The sequence below is a fragment of the Caloenas nicobarica genome, chromosome 2, assembly GCF_036013445.1.
Source record: "Caloenas nicobarica isolate bCalNic1 chromosome 2, bCalNic1.hap1, whole genome shotgun sequence".
NCBI classification, from domain to species: domain Eukaryota; kingdom Metazoa; phylum Chordata; class Aves; order Columbiformes; family Columbidae; genus Caloenas; species Caloenas nicobarica.
In genome coordinates, this window is record NC_088246.1 from 151,227,709 (window position 1) to 151,248,450 (window position 20,742).

At 36.1% G+C, this 20,742-nt stretch overlaps 1 protein-coding gene across 2 annotated transcripts in view; it reads right to left on the bottom strand.

Moving 5' to 3' along the window:
• Positions 1 to 20,742, bottom strand: part of TAF2 (TATA-box binding protein associated factor 2) — a 61,516-nt gene that overhangs the window by 13,666 nt on the left and 27,108 nt on the right. For both annotated transcript variants that reach the window (XM_065628634.1, XM_065628633.1), the window contains exons 14-23: positions 20,604 to 20,713; positions 19,790 to 19,855; positions 17,327 to 17,579; positions 14,674 to 14,814; positions 13,831 to 13,941; positions 12,162 to 12,355; positions 11,464 to 11,603; positions 5,652 to 5,721; positions 4,005 to 4,114; positions 1,401 to 1,630 (exon numbers count right to left, since the gene is read on the bottom strand). In XM_065628634.1, coding sequence (XP_065484706.1) covers positions 1,401 to 1,630; positions 4,005 to 4,114; positions 5,652 to 5,721; positions 11,464 to 11,603; positions 12,162 to 12,355; positions 13,831 to 13,941; positions 14,674 to 14,814; positions 17,327 to 17,579; positions 19,790 to 19,855; positions 20,604 to 20,713 — 1,425 coding nt within the window. The remainder of the gene's footprint in view (positions 1 to 1,400; positions 1,631 to 4,004; positions 4,115 to 5,651; positions 5,722 to 11,463; positions 11,604 to 12,161; positions 12,356 to 13,830; positions 13,942 to 14,673; positions 14,815 to 17,326; positions 17,580 to 19,789; positions 19,856 to 20,603; positions 20,714 to 20,742) is intronic.

Here is a 20,742-nt window from a genome sequence, read left to right on the forward strand (position 1 = left end):
AGCAGCCTCTTCACCTTCCTCACACATTTCTGTCCTGGGCTGCCACAAGCATTTGTGTAACTACACGATGAACTGGACCAGTGAACTGACATGGCAAGAAATAACTGTTCATAAAAAAGGTATTTTTCAACCAGATTCTCCCCTGATCCAGCTCACTATGCAGCAATAACAACTGTGCCAGCACAAGGGAGACGACATTATAGGAAAAAGAAGAGTTAAGAGGAAATTTTTTTATTAAGATAGTCTGTCTGAAAAAGAAGTTTGGATGTTCACTGACTACAGCCTAAAAATCTGTCAACAAAATGTCTCCTGGTATTTAATTCTGATGTTTAGGTGCAGCAAATTAGGACTCATTACATGTTCTGTAAATATGCGGTATAGCTCTAAATGATATTTGACTCCATCATCATTTTCTCCCCCTACTGGAAACAGACCGCAAGGTACTGCGATAATTTGCACTCTCAGTAAACTTCTGAATAAAAACAATTTAGAAACTATGGGACTGATGAAGTAACAGTAAACCATCTCATTCAAAGAACAGAAAGAGTTTCAAACATGCTAACCACATGTTCACGTTCTCTTTCAGGATTTACTCCTAAGCAGTTTCAATCAAATGTAGTTTTTGAAACTGTTACGAAAATTACTCATTATTTCCATGTCTGTTGAGTGTTTTCCCGTCAATTATATTTGTCCAACAAAAAGAATTAGTCTTGCAGCAGTGGCAGTTATTCTTAAGAAAAGTATGACTTGAATAGCTGATAAGGTCTATTTTCTAACTACACAATGGATTGTGTGTTACGACTGAAGACTCCGAAGCCAGAAAGATATAGAACTTAATGTACGAGATTTTTCAGAAGTTGTTACAAATCCTTCAGAGCACAGTACTAGTCAGGTTCAAGCCTTCAATGAAGATGTGTCAAAGTTCCAACTTTCGCATCTCTTAAAGTTGTTTAAAAGAGGTATATCTATATATTTTAAGATGTCATACATTTACTGACAAAAGGTTTTGTTTTGAAAAATTGCATAACTTGCCTGTAAGCAATATTCTTAGTCTAATGAAAAAAAGTTTTCATCACAGCATCAAACATTTCTGTGAATCACTTCATGTCTCATTCATGATATAGAAAAAGGAAAGTTTTATAAAGAATAGAAATGATGCGACTAGAAAACAAAACAAAACAAGTAATAAGCTTGCATACGCTACGCAAAACAGTTTAGAAAAGTCAAAAAAAGTTATGGCATATGCCAGCTTTTCAAGCAGAAAGAATAAAGACTAATAAGGTATGAAGGCAGCTTAGGTAAAGCATGAGAAGCCTGAACACAATATGAAATTAAATCAGCAACCAGCACAAGGACTCAGAGCCAGCTGAATGGGATATATGCAGATGGTTTGTGCTTACGGTGTTCTGAAATCCTACTGACTGTCCGTGATTGTTAGTACTGTTCACAGGTTCCTGATTATTTGCAACTGATTCAGGGATAATCGTTGGATTAAGTACAGCCTTCTTTTCTTTCAGATTAAGAACAAGTCCAAGCTCTGGCAATGGTAAACAAGACGGTCTGCTGAGGCCAAAAAGTGTGAAGTAGAGGTCCACAGCACCACATCGTAATCTCCAGTCATGTGAAGTTCCTGAAATCCAAAAGAGATTATTGTTAATACAGAGACACAATCTTCTCTTCCCCCACAAGTAAAATGGTTTAAGTCTTCTGGATCCACCAGGGTATGTCATTTTCTGTGCTTAAGATACGTTTCCCTCATTATTCCTGTCTCTTATTGAGCCAAACTCACCTGCCACATCCTGTTTAAAAGGAAGGCTTTAAGTTGTTTGGGTTGTAAACTAGACATGTTTAGTGGAACAAGACTGGGAAACTAAGTGCTATAATAACATAATGAAAAATAAAAGGAAAATGAGCACGCCCATATGCTTTTATTTTTAAAGTTTCAATTTTACTGTTGGACAATTAAATAGAACATTTTGTTACCAAACTGGCTTTCCACATCAATGGATTTGGTCGCACTTGCCTATGTATTCCATGAAATGTAGTAGAGGCTTAAGCATGACTGAGATCAGTAGCCTCTGGAAACAGCACCGCTAGAGAACACAAGCCAGCAATGATCAGTGTGCTTTTTGATGTCACTACTGTGTCATGTATTTCACTGGATAGTTGATCCTTTCATTTGTATTCATACTGGAGATATGTATTCTTACTGCACAAAGCAACGCCTCATTGATTTTGTTTTTCACTGCAAACTGTAATGCTTTTGTATCTTCATACACAAACGGTCAAAGCTCATTTGGCACCAACCGCAACAGAAAGACATCGAACATCTGGTGCAGTGCTGCAAATACAGCAATTCTGGTGTTAACTCAGCCCAGCTCTCAACTGATTGCGATTTTATTGAACATATTGTTCTGCAACAGGAACAGAACTATATCTGGTAAACAAGACACATATGTGCTAACTGCCATGTTAATGCGGCACTGCAAGATGTGGCACAAAATAAAATTACAAGATCTGCCCCTGTTAATACGAAGTTTCATGGGGCTAAAGTAAGCTTAGCTTTACATATGCTTTCCAGTTACGAGTGTAAGCAACATGAATATCAATCTGGACATTTCTAACTCTAAAATCTCTCCAAAGCATGACACATTCACAAATATTAATTTTAGAACTATTTAATATTTTATCAATAAACTATTTACTCAACTTCCTAAACGAGTACATCTTAAAACGATATTATCAGTTCCCATCCAGTGTCTCTCTCCTATTCCAGCAGAACAGCTAAGCTTAAATACAATTAGTTGCTGAATTTCTCTGCAATTTTTGGAACTTGTGAGCATTATGAATTTAATGCAAATTAACACTGAAGAAACAAAAAGATTACATCTATCAGTCAGACTCTGTTTTCTATTGCTTGTGTTTATGTTAAATGAAAGCAACTCATTATTCTGGAATCATGCAGCTTTAAACCTGGCTACTAACTTGTCTCACATTAACAAACATTTTTTCAAGGCATCCTGGAATGGTACAGTTATCCCTTACAGAAAATAAACTGAAACATTATGTTATCTTGATGTATAGAAATTTAAGTACTTAAAGCCCCATGAATCATAATAAGAATGTATACTCTATTTGTTACTCGCAAAAAGAGGTAAGGGTTGAAGTAACACTGCACACACTCTTCTCTCCAGAAAAAGGAAAAACAAACTTCTGATGGGAACATCAAAATTGTTTATTTTCTGTGCCTGACACTTGGCAAATCCTATGAAACTGAACTATTAGCAGTCTCCCCACTTCAACCCCTGGAGCATAGCTGTAAACTTTTAAACACTAAAAATAATGATACATAGAGAGCAGACAGCTTTCAATGACCTAAAAAAAGCTATATAACCGCTTATATGTAATCTTTGTAGTAACGTGCCAGATGTTAAAGGGCAGTTTGTCAGGACTGGATAAAACTGCTTCAGTAATGAAAAACAGGTCAATGGTAAAGATGTAAGCCTTTCTCTCATTAGGATCTTTCTTAATCACAGAGGGCAAATTGAGTCTTAGGTTTATAATACACTTCTAAAAATCTCACTTAAATTATCTATACAAATGTTATCCTCTCATATTCTCTCAAGTTTAGTAAAAGAGGACAAAGAGAGACTATCTAATCTAAAGCAAACTATAAAGAAAAAGGTAACACAGACACCACCATTCGAGGAAATATTTGCTTTGAACATCTGGGTCCAAGACTCATCCTATGCCTAAGTACATCAAAGCACACTACAGCAGCAGACAAAAGAATGAAATCCAAGGTTTGGTACCCTGTGTTGCTGAGAAAGTTCTGGAGGTACATACATGATACCGAACTTCCGAGAATGAATTTTCAAATTTTAACTGTCAAAACTAAGAGAGCTCCTGGCATATTCTGAAGCAAGTCTTTCACATTTTTCTCAAAAAGCTTACAATAAAAAACCAACAAAACAATTAAACAGCAACCAAACAAAAAAACCAACCTGAATTCATCAGTTTCCAAAGCTGATCTACCAAAGCTTCGTTACATAAAGGGGACTCCATGTTCTTGGTAAACGGTGGATTCTTAGTCAGCATATCCAGAATCTTGTGCCTAAAAAAGAAACAGGAAAAAAAAATAAATCTTTATTAAATCCAAATGAACACACTATGAATATAAAGTCTGTTCAGTTTGCAATATTCTTACAAATTTCTTCAAATACAGGATTTCTTCCAGAATTTTAACCAATGTCTTATGCTTTTAGCTCTTCTTTTTGTCCATACTATGCATAGACACAGATTTACCATCTGGAATATAACTTCAAAATAAGAAGTAAGGTGCAAAGCAGAAGGATGTTACTAGACATCACTTTTAACAGGTACAAAGTTTTAAACTACATTACGTTCTTCTCTTCAGTAACAATATTTTTTGCACACTGATTTGATAATTACAAAGACAGAGAAACACTGGCAAATAAACTCCTAACATACTGACACCAATAAATCTTTTAATGTTTATGACTGATACAAAATGAAAGGAATAAAACCAGTGACTTGCACATCCTTCTGGAAAGGAACACTGTCACCTCTTCAGTTCCACTGGTGTACAAAAATTCTTCACTTACCATGTTTACTTACAATATTTACACACTGAGCTGAAAGTACATACATTTTCCCCACTTCCTTTCTTTAAACCTGGCCTTGAAAACATTTTATGAATAATTATTTGTTCCATTACTTATTATTTTAACTATTTTCCATGTTTAGCCAGCTTTCCCATTGCTGTCTGGCACATTTGGAACAAGAAAATTCTTACGGATTTTTTCTTTTTCTTTTAGAAGAGGCTTACATATAGCACCCAATACAAAATTTAAACTCTTCTTTAAAAAGATACAAATCAAATTAATTCTCCTTCCTAGACTGAAGCTAGGCCTCCTCTAGTGAGTCTAACTGTGTCTACTTTCATTAACAAGAATGAGAGAAATAAAAGAGAGAACAATCTTGCAACTATGATCTTCGTAAGAAATCACCTACAGAGAGTAAAACTAAAATTAATCTTTGAATTTAAATGGTGGCCATAAGTACAAAGTGTTAGGGAAAAACAATCATTATGAACCTCAGTGTTCAACAATTTATTAATATAATGAATGTGCTAAAATATCCAATCACTCATTGGTGAAAACAAAGTTGAAACAGGCAATACTAGAAATTACACCGTATTTTCCCGTTATCCTTTTACCCCATCTACAGTCAAACAATTGCTTTACACTCCTTGCTGGCAAAACATTGTGTGCGCTATGTTTCAACCTTTGTCTTCTCTAAATATCACAACATCTTTTGATGTATGCAATGTCAGATTTATATACTTTATTTATGATCAGAAAATGACCTCTAACTTCAGAGAACATAAAAGACAAAAATAATATAATGAAGAATAAGAACAGAGTATATTAATTTGGGGGATGTGAACTGTTGAAACATCAAAACACGTTTCAATTCATAATATATAAAACAACAAGCAGAAAAAAAGCAGGTTTATGAAGACGTTTTAAGCAGTTAAGCACTTGATCTATTCCATGAATTCCAGGCCAAGAATTTACTTAGCAGTTCCAGCATTAGTAAAAATACTGGCTCTTTATTCGCTCACTAACCTTATGTAGGGTACAGGATCATTCTGAACCATAGTAAGCAGCCACTGTAGTTCTTCATAGCTCCTATCAACTGTGAAGAAAAATAAAATAAAATGCCTATAAATATATATACACTGGCGGGATTTTGATCAAGACAATCACGAGTTCCTGAATTAGCACCCAAAGAGCTTGAAACACTGCAACCAAAGCAAAATTTCATTAATTATAGTGCAAATTCAAAGTAAAAGGTGGTCTACTTTACACCGAAAAAGAAATGGGCATGAAACTCCTTCATGCCCCAATTGTTCAATAACCACCAACTAGACGATTAGTGGGAACTCAGCCATCCATGAGAGTTGATTGAGATGGTCACAGAGTAAATGATTATCCTGATATTGTGTGCTTCCTAAAACGAACACATTCCAGTATCCTTTCAACAATCAGAAGTATAATATTTTCTATAGGGAACAGAGAATATACAATTCTCATACACAGGAATCCATGAAAGATTATTATCCTTAGTTTTTAAAATGAGTATACTTTGAAATTAAAATGTATTTTGAAAGTTATCAGCACATGCTGCTAGAAAATTGCTGCCTGACACTGCTGGAAAGAAAATCAGCTTGTTAGTTTAAAATTTAAATTTCATTACAAAATTCTGACTGTCAGAGTAGCATTGCAAAATAGGAAACAATACAGGGTATCATGATCGCTAAGTACAGAAAAAACGAAAGAATTTTTATGAAGTATTTTTCTCAGGTGCATAATTGTAAGATTTTGCAGCAGTATTCTCTTCCCATTTCCTCAAAACAATGAAGAACTTGCTTAGGCTTTGCATTACATCAGAATTTGGGGTGTACTAATCATTCCTGTATAGACAGCTCCAGAAACATTTCTCTTGCTTTCCATTTTGTGCTCCTAGCGATGTATTTTTTTTCCCCATGCCTACTGTATTTTCAGTTCTCAATATTTCAGTTCAACTTTTCTTTCTGAGCTCAGTCAGTTTTCAGCCAACAATTTTTAAATACAACTTCTGAAGCCCAGTCAATTCTAATACCAATCATTTCCTTGTTATTCACTAGGGTAAGTTTCTTTTAAAGGAGAAGGTGATTATTTCAATTATATTATGAGAATGAGCACTTCATTTCTAATAGAAGTTCTTTAAATGCTTTGGACAACTAGAACATAAGATCTCTTCCTGGGCTGGGAGGAAGCAGCCAAGCAATTAAAACTAAATTATAGTATTGTTTAGAAGATGGCTGGATAGTCTTCTGCAGGCCACTTGCAAGTCAGTTCTGCTCTTCCTACAATCCAACCAAACCAGAACTGGTTACACTGGTGAGGCACCGAACTGAGCTGCACCATTTAGAGCACAGCTACACAGTTCTGGATGGTGCCAGAGCAAATTTCTATCCGTACAGACCAAAACTGCAATCTCAGATTTGCCTTAAAAACTGGAGAAATCTTTGAAAAGCTATGCCTAAAACATACTTCTAAGGGATTAGTGACTGCCTGTGCTCAACACCATGCACAGCGGCTTTTCCTGGCAGCTACCTTGCTTGGGACAGAAGGCAGTTAGAACACTAAATACAACACTGGTTTTGCATGGAAGAAAAAGAATATTGTATAATTACGCAGCAAAAATACTAAAACCATGGTGAACACACACATAGTCACAATCATAAGCAAGTCGCAATTATTTCAGCTGCTAACAAAAGGGATTTAAAAATGGTTTTCGATTAGAAAATTAGAAATCTAGGAGATGAATCGTTTAGGCTGATAGTACTGGATAACAGAACGAAGAAACATACTTTTGTGGTTAAAAAAAATCAGTTTTTCTTCTTAAACATATTTGTGCTTTATGTAAAGTAAGTCTTCCCTGCTATTTGCCTTGTAGCGTAAACTAGGCCTGCTAGACTTCCGAAGCTTTGCTACTAATGCACTTAACCTGCTCTTCAAATTTATACAGCAACGATGAAACATTTTGGGGAGCAATGACAAATTAAACCCGACCTTGGGCAGAACAAAGCCAGAACAATCATAGAAGCATAAACCAGCCCAGTTCAGAAGGGACCTCAAAAGATCATCTGGTCCAGCCTTTCATGAGAAAGGGAGTCCAGACGAGATTAGGTAGCTGTCTGTTCAATTGCATCTTAAAAATCTCCAGTGACGGATACTCCACCACGTCCATGGACAGGTTGTTCCAGTGAATGATTGTTCTCACTGTAAAAAATTTATTTCTTATATCAAGATGAAACTTCTCCAGGTGCAAACTGTACCTGTTGCTGCTTATCCTCTCTATGTGGCTAATTGTGAAGAGAGACCCTCCCCATCTTCTTTGTAGCTTCCCTTTAAGTACTGGAATATTGCAATGAGGTCCCCACAAGCCTTCTCTTCTCCAGGGAGAAAATATCTAACTCCTTCAGTCTTCCCTCACAGGGCAGGTTCTCCAGCTCTCTGATCATCTTTGTGCCCTCCTTTGGACCCTCTCCAGTCTGTCCATGTCTTTCTTGGGTTGTGGGGGCCAGAACTGGACACAGTACTCCAGGTACAACCTGACAAGCGTTGAGTAGGACGATCGTGTCCCCCTCTCTGGTAGTCATGTCCCTGCAGATGCAGCCCAGGATCCTATTTGCCTCCATTCCTGCAGGGTGCACTACTGGCTCATGGTCAGCTTGTTGTCCACCAGGACTCCCAGGTGCCTTTCAGCAACACTGCTCCCCAGCCACACAGATCCAGCCTGTACTGGGCTCTGTGGTTACTCCTTCCCAGATGCAGGACCTTGCACCTGTCCTCATTAAACTTCACACAGTTCTTGCCTGCACACTCTTCCAGCCTGTGCAGGTCTCTCTAAGACGGCTCTCTCTTCTGATGTGTCCACCTCACCAACTACTTTCATGTCATCAGCAAACTTGGTGAGGCTGCTTTCAATGTTGTCATCCAGGTCATGTATGAAGATGTTCCCTGAAGAATCCCACTTGTGCCAGGCTGCCAGCCCAAGTAAAAACCATTGATTGCCACCCTCTGAGTGCAGCCCATGACCCAATTTCCCACCCATCTCATAGACCACCCATCCTGTCTGTATCTTGCCAGTTTGTCTAGAAGACTGCGGGAAAAGAAAGATGTGTAGATTTTCATATTTCTGGTAGATATAAAAACAAGTGATTGCTTTCTGAAGTAAAAGTCCTCTTGAATTTTTTTCAAATTACAAGACATGGTATACCACTTCCCAATTACAACAGAGCATCTCTGAGACACTAAACTTTAACATTGTGAGATCGGATAATCATGGATATTTATTTAGAATAGTCTGTTGTTATCTCTTACGAATATGTAACTGCTTTGTTGTATACATATAACTACTTATAGTCACATAAGTATCAGAAGCTAACTTTAAAAAGCTAATAAACTCTGCTCACTTCAAGCCAGTTTAGATCAACTGTCCAAGTCCTTATATGCTGCCTCAAGCATTTTACAGAGTTACCGTGTCTCAAAAAAGGCCTTACTATTACCAGCAAAGAAAACAACTTATTCAGTACCACAGAGAAATCATCTCTTTTAAAGTAACTTAAAAAAAGGGAGTGCTATTCTTACCCTGAGAGTTGATAGAAAAACATGGGAGCTCCACACTGCCCAGGAAAATACAGACTTTCCTTTTTATGGAAATTACAAAATCTGTCAGCTTCCTTTACAAGAACGGTTAAAAAAACAGCTTTGGCACAAGCCACAGGCATTTGATAGCTGCTGGTTTACATCCAGTATGAACTGGAAATCAGGTAACCAGGAATGAGAATCAGACCTCTTGGCAATAGATGGCCAATCTTTTCTCCTTCCAAAGCCAGGTTTAGGGCTCTGTGAGACAAGCGCTGCGGACTTCTCTATGGGCAGCAGCAGAAGTCAGTCAGCACACTGAGCTCCTGCAATTACCCCTCCACCAAAAACTTACCAGTCTTAGAGCAGTAGCAGAAGCTAATGTGATCAGTGCTGAAGGCTGTATTTGAGAAATGATGCTGATGACCAGTTAGACAGTAGGCTGGGTTGTGAATTATAGTGACTTTATAGCAGACAGATACTTGCATCTGCTACCTCTGCATCAGAGAAAAAGTCATTTGCAAGGGGCAAGGCAGTAACACTCTAATCCACCATTTCCAGATCTCACAGTGAGCTCAGTCAAAAATTACATTCAGCTCAATCACTGAATTCTTCAAGTAATCTTTCTACTACCTTTTACCATTCAAGTTTTACCTTCCTGTAGAGTATTCTGAGCAACTTACCCTATCTTGCTTATATAGCAACCCATTTGATCAGCTGTTTTGAACATGTACTATATTACTTTGCAGTACAAACAGTTTCTTATCCAAATCAGTTATTAAATATGAACACCATCCATACAAGGTCAAGAATTTAATGAGAAAACATTATTTCTATCAGTTTGTATTTCCAAAGGGTGGGATGAATTAGTGAGGAGATTATTCTAAAGGAAGCAGGATGATGAGTAAGCTTTCCATTCTCCAGCAAATCTTTCCACTAACACTCTATGAAGGGAGGAACAAATCAAGTAACCTAACAGAGATGCACAGCACCAGTAGAGTTCTGAATTCTAGCTGGGTATCACTCACAGGGTCACCAAATCATACATGTGCAGTGGGTTACGGATCCAGAATGCCTGGTGACTCACAACACTGAGGTCTGAGCCCGAGAGCACAGCCCAGTGCTCACCCTCCCTTGAAGTTACTAGTTTTTCTGCATGACAGGCTGGTTTCAGTCTGCAAGGGTATGTCTGAATCCCGCCAGATGAGTTCACTCAAACAATCCAATTGCCTTAAAACTTCCCATTGTCTATCTAGTTGGAGAAACCTTTGGACCAAACGACAGCAGTAAGATTGAAGTAATAAAGCCCTTATTAAAAAAAAAAAAAAAAAGAGAGAAAACAATAATTCATGCAAAAAGAAAAAAAAGAAACTCTCCATTACCCTGAAAATGAAAACATGAAATCTGAGGCAGAATAATCAGAAGCCCAGAATCACCAGTCTGTTCACAGAGGAAGAACTGAAGGATTTGGCCACTTTGATAGGGACAAACCTTCAAACACAAGAACTGTCACAAGTCTGCTGAACCAAGAAACACTAACCCAAATAAACAGGCTAATGTAGTACTAAATTCATTTCATACAAATTATTAAAGCTATAATTTCTAACTGCCTCTAGAAAACCTGTCAGCATTGAATTTCAACTTCAAATGGCACTTAAAAAAGCTACCCAGCGTTGTTTTCAAGGACCTGCAACAGTCAACTAAGATAAAGGCAATATTAAAAGAATGGAAATATCTCACAAACATAAGCTATGTGTAAGGAATGGCAAAGCAGAATCAACCAATAATCATTAAAATACTCTACATTTCCAAAATTTATAACCATAATAGGCATGCAAAAAGCAAAATAAAGAGATTAGCAAGAAGGTAAAGAAATCCAAGAATTTTGACTAGCAATTATGTCAGAACATAACTAATCAAAATCACTGAAAATGAACTGTTAAAAAAGAAATTACCAAAACCCCTTACCACCACTCATCATGCTGTCTAGTCGTCATTTCAAAACTTGGTTATCTGATTCCATTTCCAAGACACTGATAAACAACACCCACCACATCTTCACAGAACTTGCATTCTCTGGGACAAAGCACTAATAGAAATCTCAGCTTCTTATCAATGCATCTGTCATCACACAAGCTCTTCTGGTGGACATTACTTCAAACTTATATTAATGAGGTTAACTATTAAGTTTTTCTACTATATCACAAGTGTTACAATGTGTCAAAATACTTGAATAAAGTACCTTTTGTGTAATCAACAACAGCCTCCAATGCTGCTATCCGGACATCTATGAAGTGCCCATATTCTGCATATGACTTGAAGAGAGCAGGATCACTTGGGACATGACCATTCTTCTGAAGCACTCGAATCGCTTTTAAACAGCTAGAAGTGAAAGAAAGAGAAAATTCACATTAGGTTTATGGGACGTCAGCCAAAACCAAGACAATTTCTTTCTTCAAAATCAAGTAGTGCAATTTTTCTAGAATTATATTACCCAAATTAACATGTTACAATTACTTTCACAGTATGAACACATAGCTCTCATTAACTGAATTAGGCAGAAACACAAACAAAATTCCCCACTGTGTCAAATCCATTGTTTGATTTCAGTAGAACTATAATAATTCAGAGGGAAAACACAGCTCAGACTATGTTGCGCACTCTACAGATACTGTTACGAGGCTACCTTTTGCAAAACTTTCATAAACGCTCTTCTTAAAGAGGCACGAGCACGATCAACTTGTGTCTGCTATTAAAAGTCTACATTGATATAAATTAATGTTGAAAATGAAAGCAATCAGTACAGCTTTTGGAAACTGGAAGGGATTTGACATTTAAGACACAGAAGCCAAAATCTCAAATACTAACTACAGAAGGGTACATCAAAACAATAGCAGTAATTTGTCTGTTCTCTTCACATGTACAATTATTAAACCACACCTGACTGTAATGGTATGCCTGTAACTGGGAAGAAGCTTCTCCATATTTAGGAAACGGGTAATTTCCTCAAGAATAAGTCGAACATCAGGATTTAAGTTATCCAATGTTCGAACTTCATTGTTCACACTGACTGCAGGAGTTACAGAGTTGGCTAGGGCATCAATCAGCTCAGCACGATAGTAGTTGTCTGAAAACTAGATAAAAACAGCACTTAAACACAAGCAAATATAACAATGTATATTCTTTAAAAGCTAGGAAATATTGAAACGCTGTTACAGAACAAGATTTTAAAACAAAAACCATGTGAAAAACAGCATGAGAAAGCAAAACAGGAATAAATTTGTTCTGAAAATGGATTTGAGAGTGACTGAACAAGTAGACATACTATCAATTGTTAATCTTCACTCTGTAATATGAACACATTAATAGTAATACAAATATATTAACACTAATACATTGTTTTATAAAAACAGAAAAAACAGGCGTTGAACATTTTCCAGATACAGAAAATACAAGCAATTATTTCTAAATGTGAGCACCTAGAACTACTTGCCTGTTTCTATATTGAGTACCAAGGTTAATGGGTGTTTAGCACCTCAGAAAATCAGTTTATCTAGATAGCAACTTTACAAGCTTCTGAAGCGAACAAATGGGCTCACTGCTGCTCAGTGAAGAAAATCTCACTTCTTCATTTGCTCCTTTTACCTGGGCTCAGAGTTTCACCCCTTCCATTGTGCTGGCTGTTGCATTTGTTGGTTAATTTAATAAGCAGCACAAAGCATCTCCTTTGGCAATGGGGGGATATTACCACAACTGACCACATTCTGTCAGCGCTAGGGCTTGCACCCACGTGTCTAACCCTCCACCCTCTATCATCTTCTTATTCCAGTAATCTTGCAGCAAGTGTCTTGTTGCAGTATGTGTTTCTACATGCAAAAAAGTGAGGCTTAACTTTGGGTACTTAATTGGGAAGGTTATGTTAGGCTCCTAGCAGTTGTAGCCTTGCTTTGTAGCTAGGTAAATGGAATTTTTATCATCTCAGGATCTTAGAAGTCATCTAGTCAGCCTTCAGAGGTGGTCTGTGTGGGAAGGAACTTCAGATGACAACACTTCCAACTCAGGAGCTTCATTTTAGTGATGGAAGAATATTAACCTGGGTTTCAGCTGTTATTTAACCAAATGAAGACAATCCAGTTCTGTAAGCTAGAGCTGACATTCAGAACCCAGAATCAGAATCCTGTATATCAATTAAAAAAATATCATTTCCTTTCCTTGCTCTTCAAAATACTCTTCTCAAGGTGAAAAAAAAGCCCAACAAATCAGTGTTTAACTTTGCATGCTACATGTCAGCCTGACGCACATTTTCTCAAAACACATGGCTCTCTTGAATGAAAAGGAGTAACGCAAGAAAAGTACGTGTGCAAACGGAGACAGGCAGGTCCTTAGTAAGTCAACAAGCACAAAGAGCTTTGAAACATCCAAGAAATGCTGCCATAGAAATGTCAGCTACAGAACATTCTGTAACATTCACTGTTTAGTTTAGTGTATCACCTTTTCATCAACTCTCCTAGCTAGATATTTACATTAGTGGCATAAAACATCCTGCGGTATATTAACTAAGACTTTTTTCAACAAAAAATGGAGATATTAAAATAAGCACATTCTTTACCTTATTCTTCCTGTTATCGTTATACTTGATCAAATCCAAAATAAACATTAAAACCTCCTTAGGACAGAGGTTGTGAACATCTCTCAGAAGGGCCATGGCAACAGGCATAGTCTGTGTAAAAAAATTAATACTAACATCATTCTTACATTAGTAAAATGATAGTTATATCCCAAAAAGAGCTACATCCTGAAAATGAGCAATTAACAAATTTACAATAGCAAATCCCTGTGAAATAAGAACTCAGTCATCAAATAATTATAAAGTGAATCTTAAGAGAAAATAATTGTAATTCATTTTGTTACTCACTGTACAACTAATAACTATAGGTCCCAGTGAAAAAAAACCTGCATTAACATCAAAAGAAGCTGCAGCAATTCATGATGTTGAAAAGGAGAGGGCAAGGAGGATTATGCAGTGCCTTGAACCAAAAAGCCCCCCAATTTAAGATAAGATTTATGAGATTTTATTTGCAGTATGATATCATTGTCATTAATGAAGACAGTTGCTGAATTCACCTAAAGATAAGGTGAGTAGTTTTGTTACTGTGCAAATTCTATTTAAGAACCAGCTCACAAATATTTACAAATAATTATCACATGTACTTCATTCTTTTGAAGAAGCTGCTAACTTCAGATACTCAGAAAAAAATTACTAAAATTTTGTTAACTGATTTTTGACTAAGATGGAACAAACAGATGCCATATAAGAACGAACTAGTTATTTTTGATTTTTTTGAAGGGGTAAACAGGACTGTGTTATCCATGTTCCTGTAGCTGTCAACTAGAGGAACATTTTTGTATTTTGACATTTATTTCAAAACTTTCAGTGAAAAAAAAAAATTACCTTTTGCAGAAAGTAGCTTTGAAAATTCATGAAGTTGTTGGTCTTCACAATGTTTGGACAAGTCTTACAACAAAACATTCGGGTAAAGAGTGATTTCATGGCTGGTGGTCCTGTCCATGTACTTACCATGGAATTTGCAATCTGTATAATCAGGGGAGAAAAGAAATGGTATTAACATCACCACTGCAAGTTTAGTTTGGCTGTACAAAAATACACATTTCCCATAATCTAAAAGGATACCAGCCAAGAACACACTGTCCTTCAGGTAGATACATATTTTCATCAATGTATTATCTTATATTAGCTAAGCTTTCACTGCCATCCCTAGTATATCGTCTCTACATTAAAGGTAATTTTAATGAAAATTGTTCCACTTGGAAGATGTCTGCAACTAATTATCTTTCCATGACAAACTGCTGCTCTTAATTATTTTCTATTTTATATTTTAGATGAAAATTCTGTGTTTACTAAGCCAAGTCTTCCGACTCTACAGAAGCCAGTGATGGAAGAGGCTTTTGCAATATCAGCTTCCCAAATTTACCCTGCCAGCAACCTCAGCCTAGACTTTAGGTTTGCCCTGCCACCCTAAGACTAAAAAAATCACCCTTAAAGTACGTGCAAACAAATGGGGCCAATGCACCCTACAATGTAGCAGGAGTTTCTATTGTTGCAAACCCACCACAAACTAAGGAAAAATCTGGTTTCATACAGAATAAAATTAATTTGATGATTTCCTTCTAAATTATTCAGCTTATTTCAAAGGGTATTATATATGCAATAAGAGAAAGAAAAGCATGGGGCTATCTGAAGATGGGTAATAATCCATTTCACCATTGCTTTTACAGACGATGTGTGCTTTATTACTGAAAAACCATTTTCCCACTAAGGCTTCAAAGGGAAGTTAGAGAGAGAAAATACTGTGGTCAGACTAGATGTTCCGTTTGCAATAACTGAAGTCTTCGAACTAAAGATGCAGATGTAGCTCCTTCTGTAAGGTATGTAATGACTCTTCATGCAGAGGAGGCTTAATTCCAAAGACTGCTTAGAAACTATGATGATGAACTTGAAACTGCAAATGTGAAATTTATGTAGCAGTGTAAAACAAAACCCAACCCCCAAAATTATTATCAAAGGTTACTATATTTACAAGATATTCACTATTCCATTAAAATTGGGGTGTAAATTTGTTAATGTTTTAAAACTTCTGCTTATTTTAAGCATTTCATTTTGCTAAATCTATAGCTGAACAACAGTACCTTCAAATTAAATCAACAGCAGTTCAATCAACATATTTTCAGTATTTTTTGGTCTTCTAATTTGTTCTGACTCATTTGAATGTCTCTTTAAATACTCATAGAATCCAAGTTTTCTATTTATTCTACTGATACACTATACACTCTGAATTAAATGTATATACACATTCTCCAGACCATAGCGCAAGTAGTCTGTCTTGCATTATTTCTACTTAAAAAGACAGCATGTACACTCTATTTCTGCATCCTTCAATCAGTATAGCATAAAAAAAACCTGGCTTAAGATCATAGAATCATTTCTGTTGGAAAAGACCCTCAGGATCATTGAGTCCAACTGTTAACCTAACCCAGGCACTAAACCATGTCCCTAAGAAACCTCCTCTATATGTCTTTTAAACACCTCGAGAGATGGTGACTCAAAATCAAAGAATTCAAAGCAAAGACAGAAAAAACTATTGCATTTAAACATTTTAACAACTGCTCTTTTAATATTTACCTATGGAATATACACTTTTAAATATTCCAAGTGAATTTGAAACGTGCATATTTTAAGTCAGATACTGGCAGCACCAGCACTAGCACATACACTGGCAGCATCGCATCAGTGTTTCGTAATATTAAAATACTTCATAACAAGCATTTATTAGATTTTGATATTCAAAATATGGCCAAGGGATTTATTTCTATACAGGTACTGAATTACTCTCAACAGGTACAGAGCAAAAAGCAAGCTATGTGCCAATAATCTAAACTCTACATATTGTCAATAAGTATGACTTTCTGCCCATAAAAGTATGTCAGTAACATGCCGTTTCAGAAATTTTTATTCTTCTGTGTTTTCACCCAGTTGTTTTATAGGCTTCTCTAATTTTCATTCTTAATGCTAATTTTGTGTCTAAAGAAAAAAGATCTTCCCTTTTCAAGGGAATTATTTGACTTTTTAATATTCAATTGTAGACAAATGTGATGTTTATTTTGTGCTCCTATTCAATCTGAAACAATATAGAGCAGCAATCTGAATTCACATTAGACAGATGAATTTCAGCACCACAGACCGGCCAAGGAACTTACCAGTAAAGTAAAAAATACATTTTGGCTTTGAAATAAATTAAACAAAAGTCTTTTATTTCTGCCACTTAATGAAATCTGGAAAAATCCCTAGTGGTTTCCATGTCTGACATCTCAATTTTGACAATTATTAAAGCCTTCTGCAGTCTCCATTTACAGACTAAAATAATACAGCTTTCCTTTCAAATCAGTCATGTTAAAAATACTTGGCAAACACTTTTAAGAGGCTAAATGTCAAGCCAGTCTAAGAACTGTGATGAGTTTTGTAAATGTTTGAAAACGGGTCAACGTCTAGCGGATTTCTTCCCTTATTCCCACCCAGGCAAGCTCACCTTTGCCAGGCAGAAGCAAGCCAGCATCCGCACTCGGTAGAAACACTGCTCCTGTTCCAGTATATCGGTCAGCGCAAGCCGTGATGCTGGAGTAGGGAACTTTTCCAGCGCCAGAATGGCTTCTTCTTGTGCAACCACATCTCTCTCATATCGAAGCTGGTACTGCCACATGAAATCAGATTGTTCAAATTCTACCTTCCTCAGTACTGACATATCGGGGTCTATTCTTATCCAGAGCAAAGGAGAATCAGCACTAAGACAGACATGAAAAACATTAATAGCTTACAACATTTCAAGACTATAGAAATTAAAAAGATGTTCTAACTTGTTACAAGTTATTTTTAAAGTACTTAGATTCAAAGAACCATAAAAGAATCGAACTAAGAGGGGACTTTTGAAAGTCACCCAGTCCAATCTCCTGCTTTAGGATGGCAATTCCACAGCCTCCCAGGGCAATCTGTCCAAACCTCTAACACAAAGTGAATACCGAGTTTTAGTATCTTTAACCTAGAGATCTTAGTTCATGGTAAACTACTGTATAAACTCAATAATTCTGCTTCCTCAGACACTATAACTTTCACAAGTGAGTAGCACTTTATCACATTCTGCACTTTTAAAACTAGCAAAAAAAACCCCCAACAAATAAAATCCGGTGGTAAATATCCATTATTTTATATACTGTTTTTTATCAATAGATGTGAAAGTGCTTTACAAACACACACGTGCTGTGCTGTTGAAAGCTGGCAAGGGTAACCATGCAAACACACAGAACTGCTAAGCCAAATGATGATAAAAGTGAAGGAATCAAAAGACAAGATTAAATTTTTAGTCCTGCAGATAAAATTACTCAGTTGTATTCCACCCAAAGAAGTGTTTTATACTTTAGTATTCACAGAGCACCATGACTGCAGAAGTAATTGATGGGAGCAACAAGCACAAACTATATAATAAAGTCTCTTACTAAATTTTCCATATAAAATTAATAACAGCAAAATACAGATATAGAATTAGGAGAGCATCTGGAATGATGAAAAGAGCATCATTATAAACATGATGTGTATTTCTGTATGCATTTTAGAATTATTGCCAAGATAGTAGCTAGAGAAGAACAGATGGTGAAAAGAAGCGTGCATACACAGGATTTAGAAGAATAGAAAAGAACAGACATTATCATATATGCTTGGAGCAGAGGACTCCAAATGGGACAAAAGAATAACAGCATCGCAGATTAGAAGGTCAGCAGATAAACAAAACATAAGTGACTTGCATAAAATTGTATACTAGTTCAAAGGTAGTTCTAAAAAGAGCATTAAGGTCTCAGCTCAGTATAATGCAATACCCTGTTTCCCCCAAAATAAGACAAGATCTTATAGTAATTTTTGCTCCAAAACTTATTACTTTTTTACATGTATAGCTGCCTGGACACTATTTGACTTTTTTAATGAACTGTAACTAGAGCTTATTTTTGGAGTAGGGCTTATATTTCGAGTATCCTCAAAAATCCTGAAAAATCATGCTATTTTTGGGATAGGTCTTATTTTTGGGGAAACAGTGTAGCTATCTGAACATAACTGATCAGAACTACTCTCAAATATTTACATTAATTGCTCTTAAATACAATTAAAATATTATTTATTCATATGCCAACTATCATATAGAAAAGGTAACAATAACTTGCTCAAAGAAAATCTCTCTTATAAAATTATTTCTCATCATATTTAAGATGAGGTTAAATTTACAAGAATCTCCAACACTTTTAAGGTGACAAGCAGTGTATCCTTCTTCAAAGAGACACCACTAGTTTTCAAGAGCAGATTACTGGCTGAGGGAAGTAAATAAACAAGGTACCAACACCTTCAGCATTTCTGAGAGCACCACTGGCTATGACTCAAGGACAGTAAAGCGGGTATTTACATTGAGCAAGAATTTGCTTCCAAAGAGCTAAACGGTTGGAACTGAAATTAATGCCAGTATGAATTTATTACTAAGCATTTCATCACTTATTTTCAATCTACAAGGATTATTTTGTAATTAACCACAGATTTCAAGAACTCGTCTGTGTTAGTGCCAGTTAAACGGTCTTCATCAAGGTCCAAGAAAAATTGCTCTTATTGTGTTACAACAAAATTCTTGTTTGTATTTTACCAATAAAAATATCTTTCAATATCATTAGAAATGTGTAAGAAAGAATCAAGTCATTTATTGTATCACGTTATCAAGCCTAAGATTTAAAAAAACCCCACCTGATTATAGTAGTTAACCCATACATTTTACACTTGGCAAGGATTTTCCCAGCTATAGAAGAAAAGTCTCAAAGAAGGCAAAGAAACATAGTATAATCTTAAAATTTGCTAGTCATATAATGAAGTACAACGTGACTATCAAATCCTCCAGAACAGCGTGCTTTAGACAAAGAGAACATGGCTCAGTCTCAGACTGAGAAACTCCAACAAGCTAACTTACTCCATGGCAGAAAGGTCCATGTCCACCTCTTCTCCATTCATCAGTGGGATCTTTTTCTTCTTATTTCTATTAAAACAGAGAAAATAGAACAAAATAGGTATTAATTACCATACTAGCAAAGATATGTCTATAAATGCAGCTTAGGCTTGCAAAAGTACTCTCTGTGTATTTCACCATACTGAAAAATAATACTCTCTCCAGCAAAAAAATATTCACGAAGTTGAGCTGTGCATCAGCTTTGTTCGAATAATAATCACCAATACTTTGCATGGCTTTAAACTTGACTCCCATCATTTTTACAATTGCACATAAGCACACGATTTTGAGAAGAAGAGGTCAAAATAGTTTTTAAATGCATTAGGCAACTGAATCTATTTGGGAAGTATGTTACTGTTCTTGCTCATAGGTTTAGCGAACAACTATACAAGTGCTTCATTCATGTATCTTCACTTGCGGTACACTCCTCTGGCCTACATTTCTCTTCCCTCTAATTTGTCTTTCCCATTCAAAGGCATTTTGAATAATTTGATTAATCAGAGCTGTCATTCAACTTGTTCTATGTAAATCAGCTCTTTATAAAACTTCTATCAAATTACTTATAATTAAAAACTGCATATAAAATGTAAGGTTTCTTACTGTCCATAAACAGTAGTAAATTCTATTTTCTCCCCTTACACCACAGGTAAATCTTATTCAGTAAGACTACGAAAAGATAAACACAAAATTTTAAAAAGCATATATTTATTGTCAAATGCACTATACGTTTTTATACATCCATACTAAAAATACTTGCCGTTTGTATTTCAGTTCTTACCTTCTGCTTTTAGAATGGCAAGGTATATCATGTTTAAGACTGTTCTCTTCAATCTGCAATGTATGGTTGAATGATCCATCAAGTTCTTGCACTGTCACTTTAAGAGGACCCTTCAAGTTCACAAGATTTTGTTGTTAAC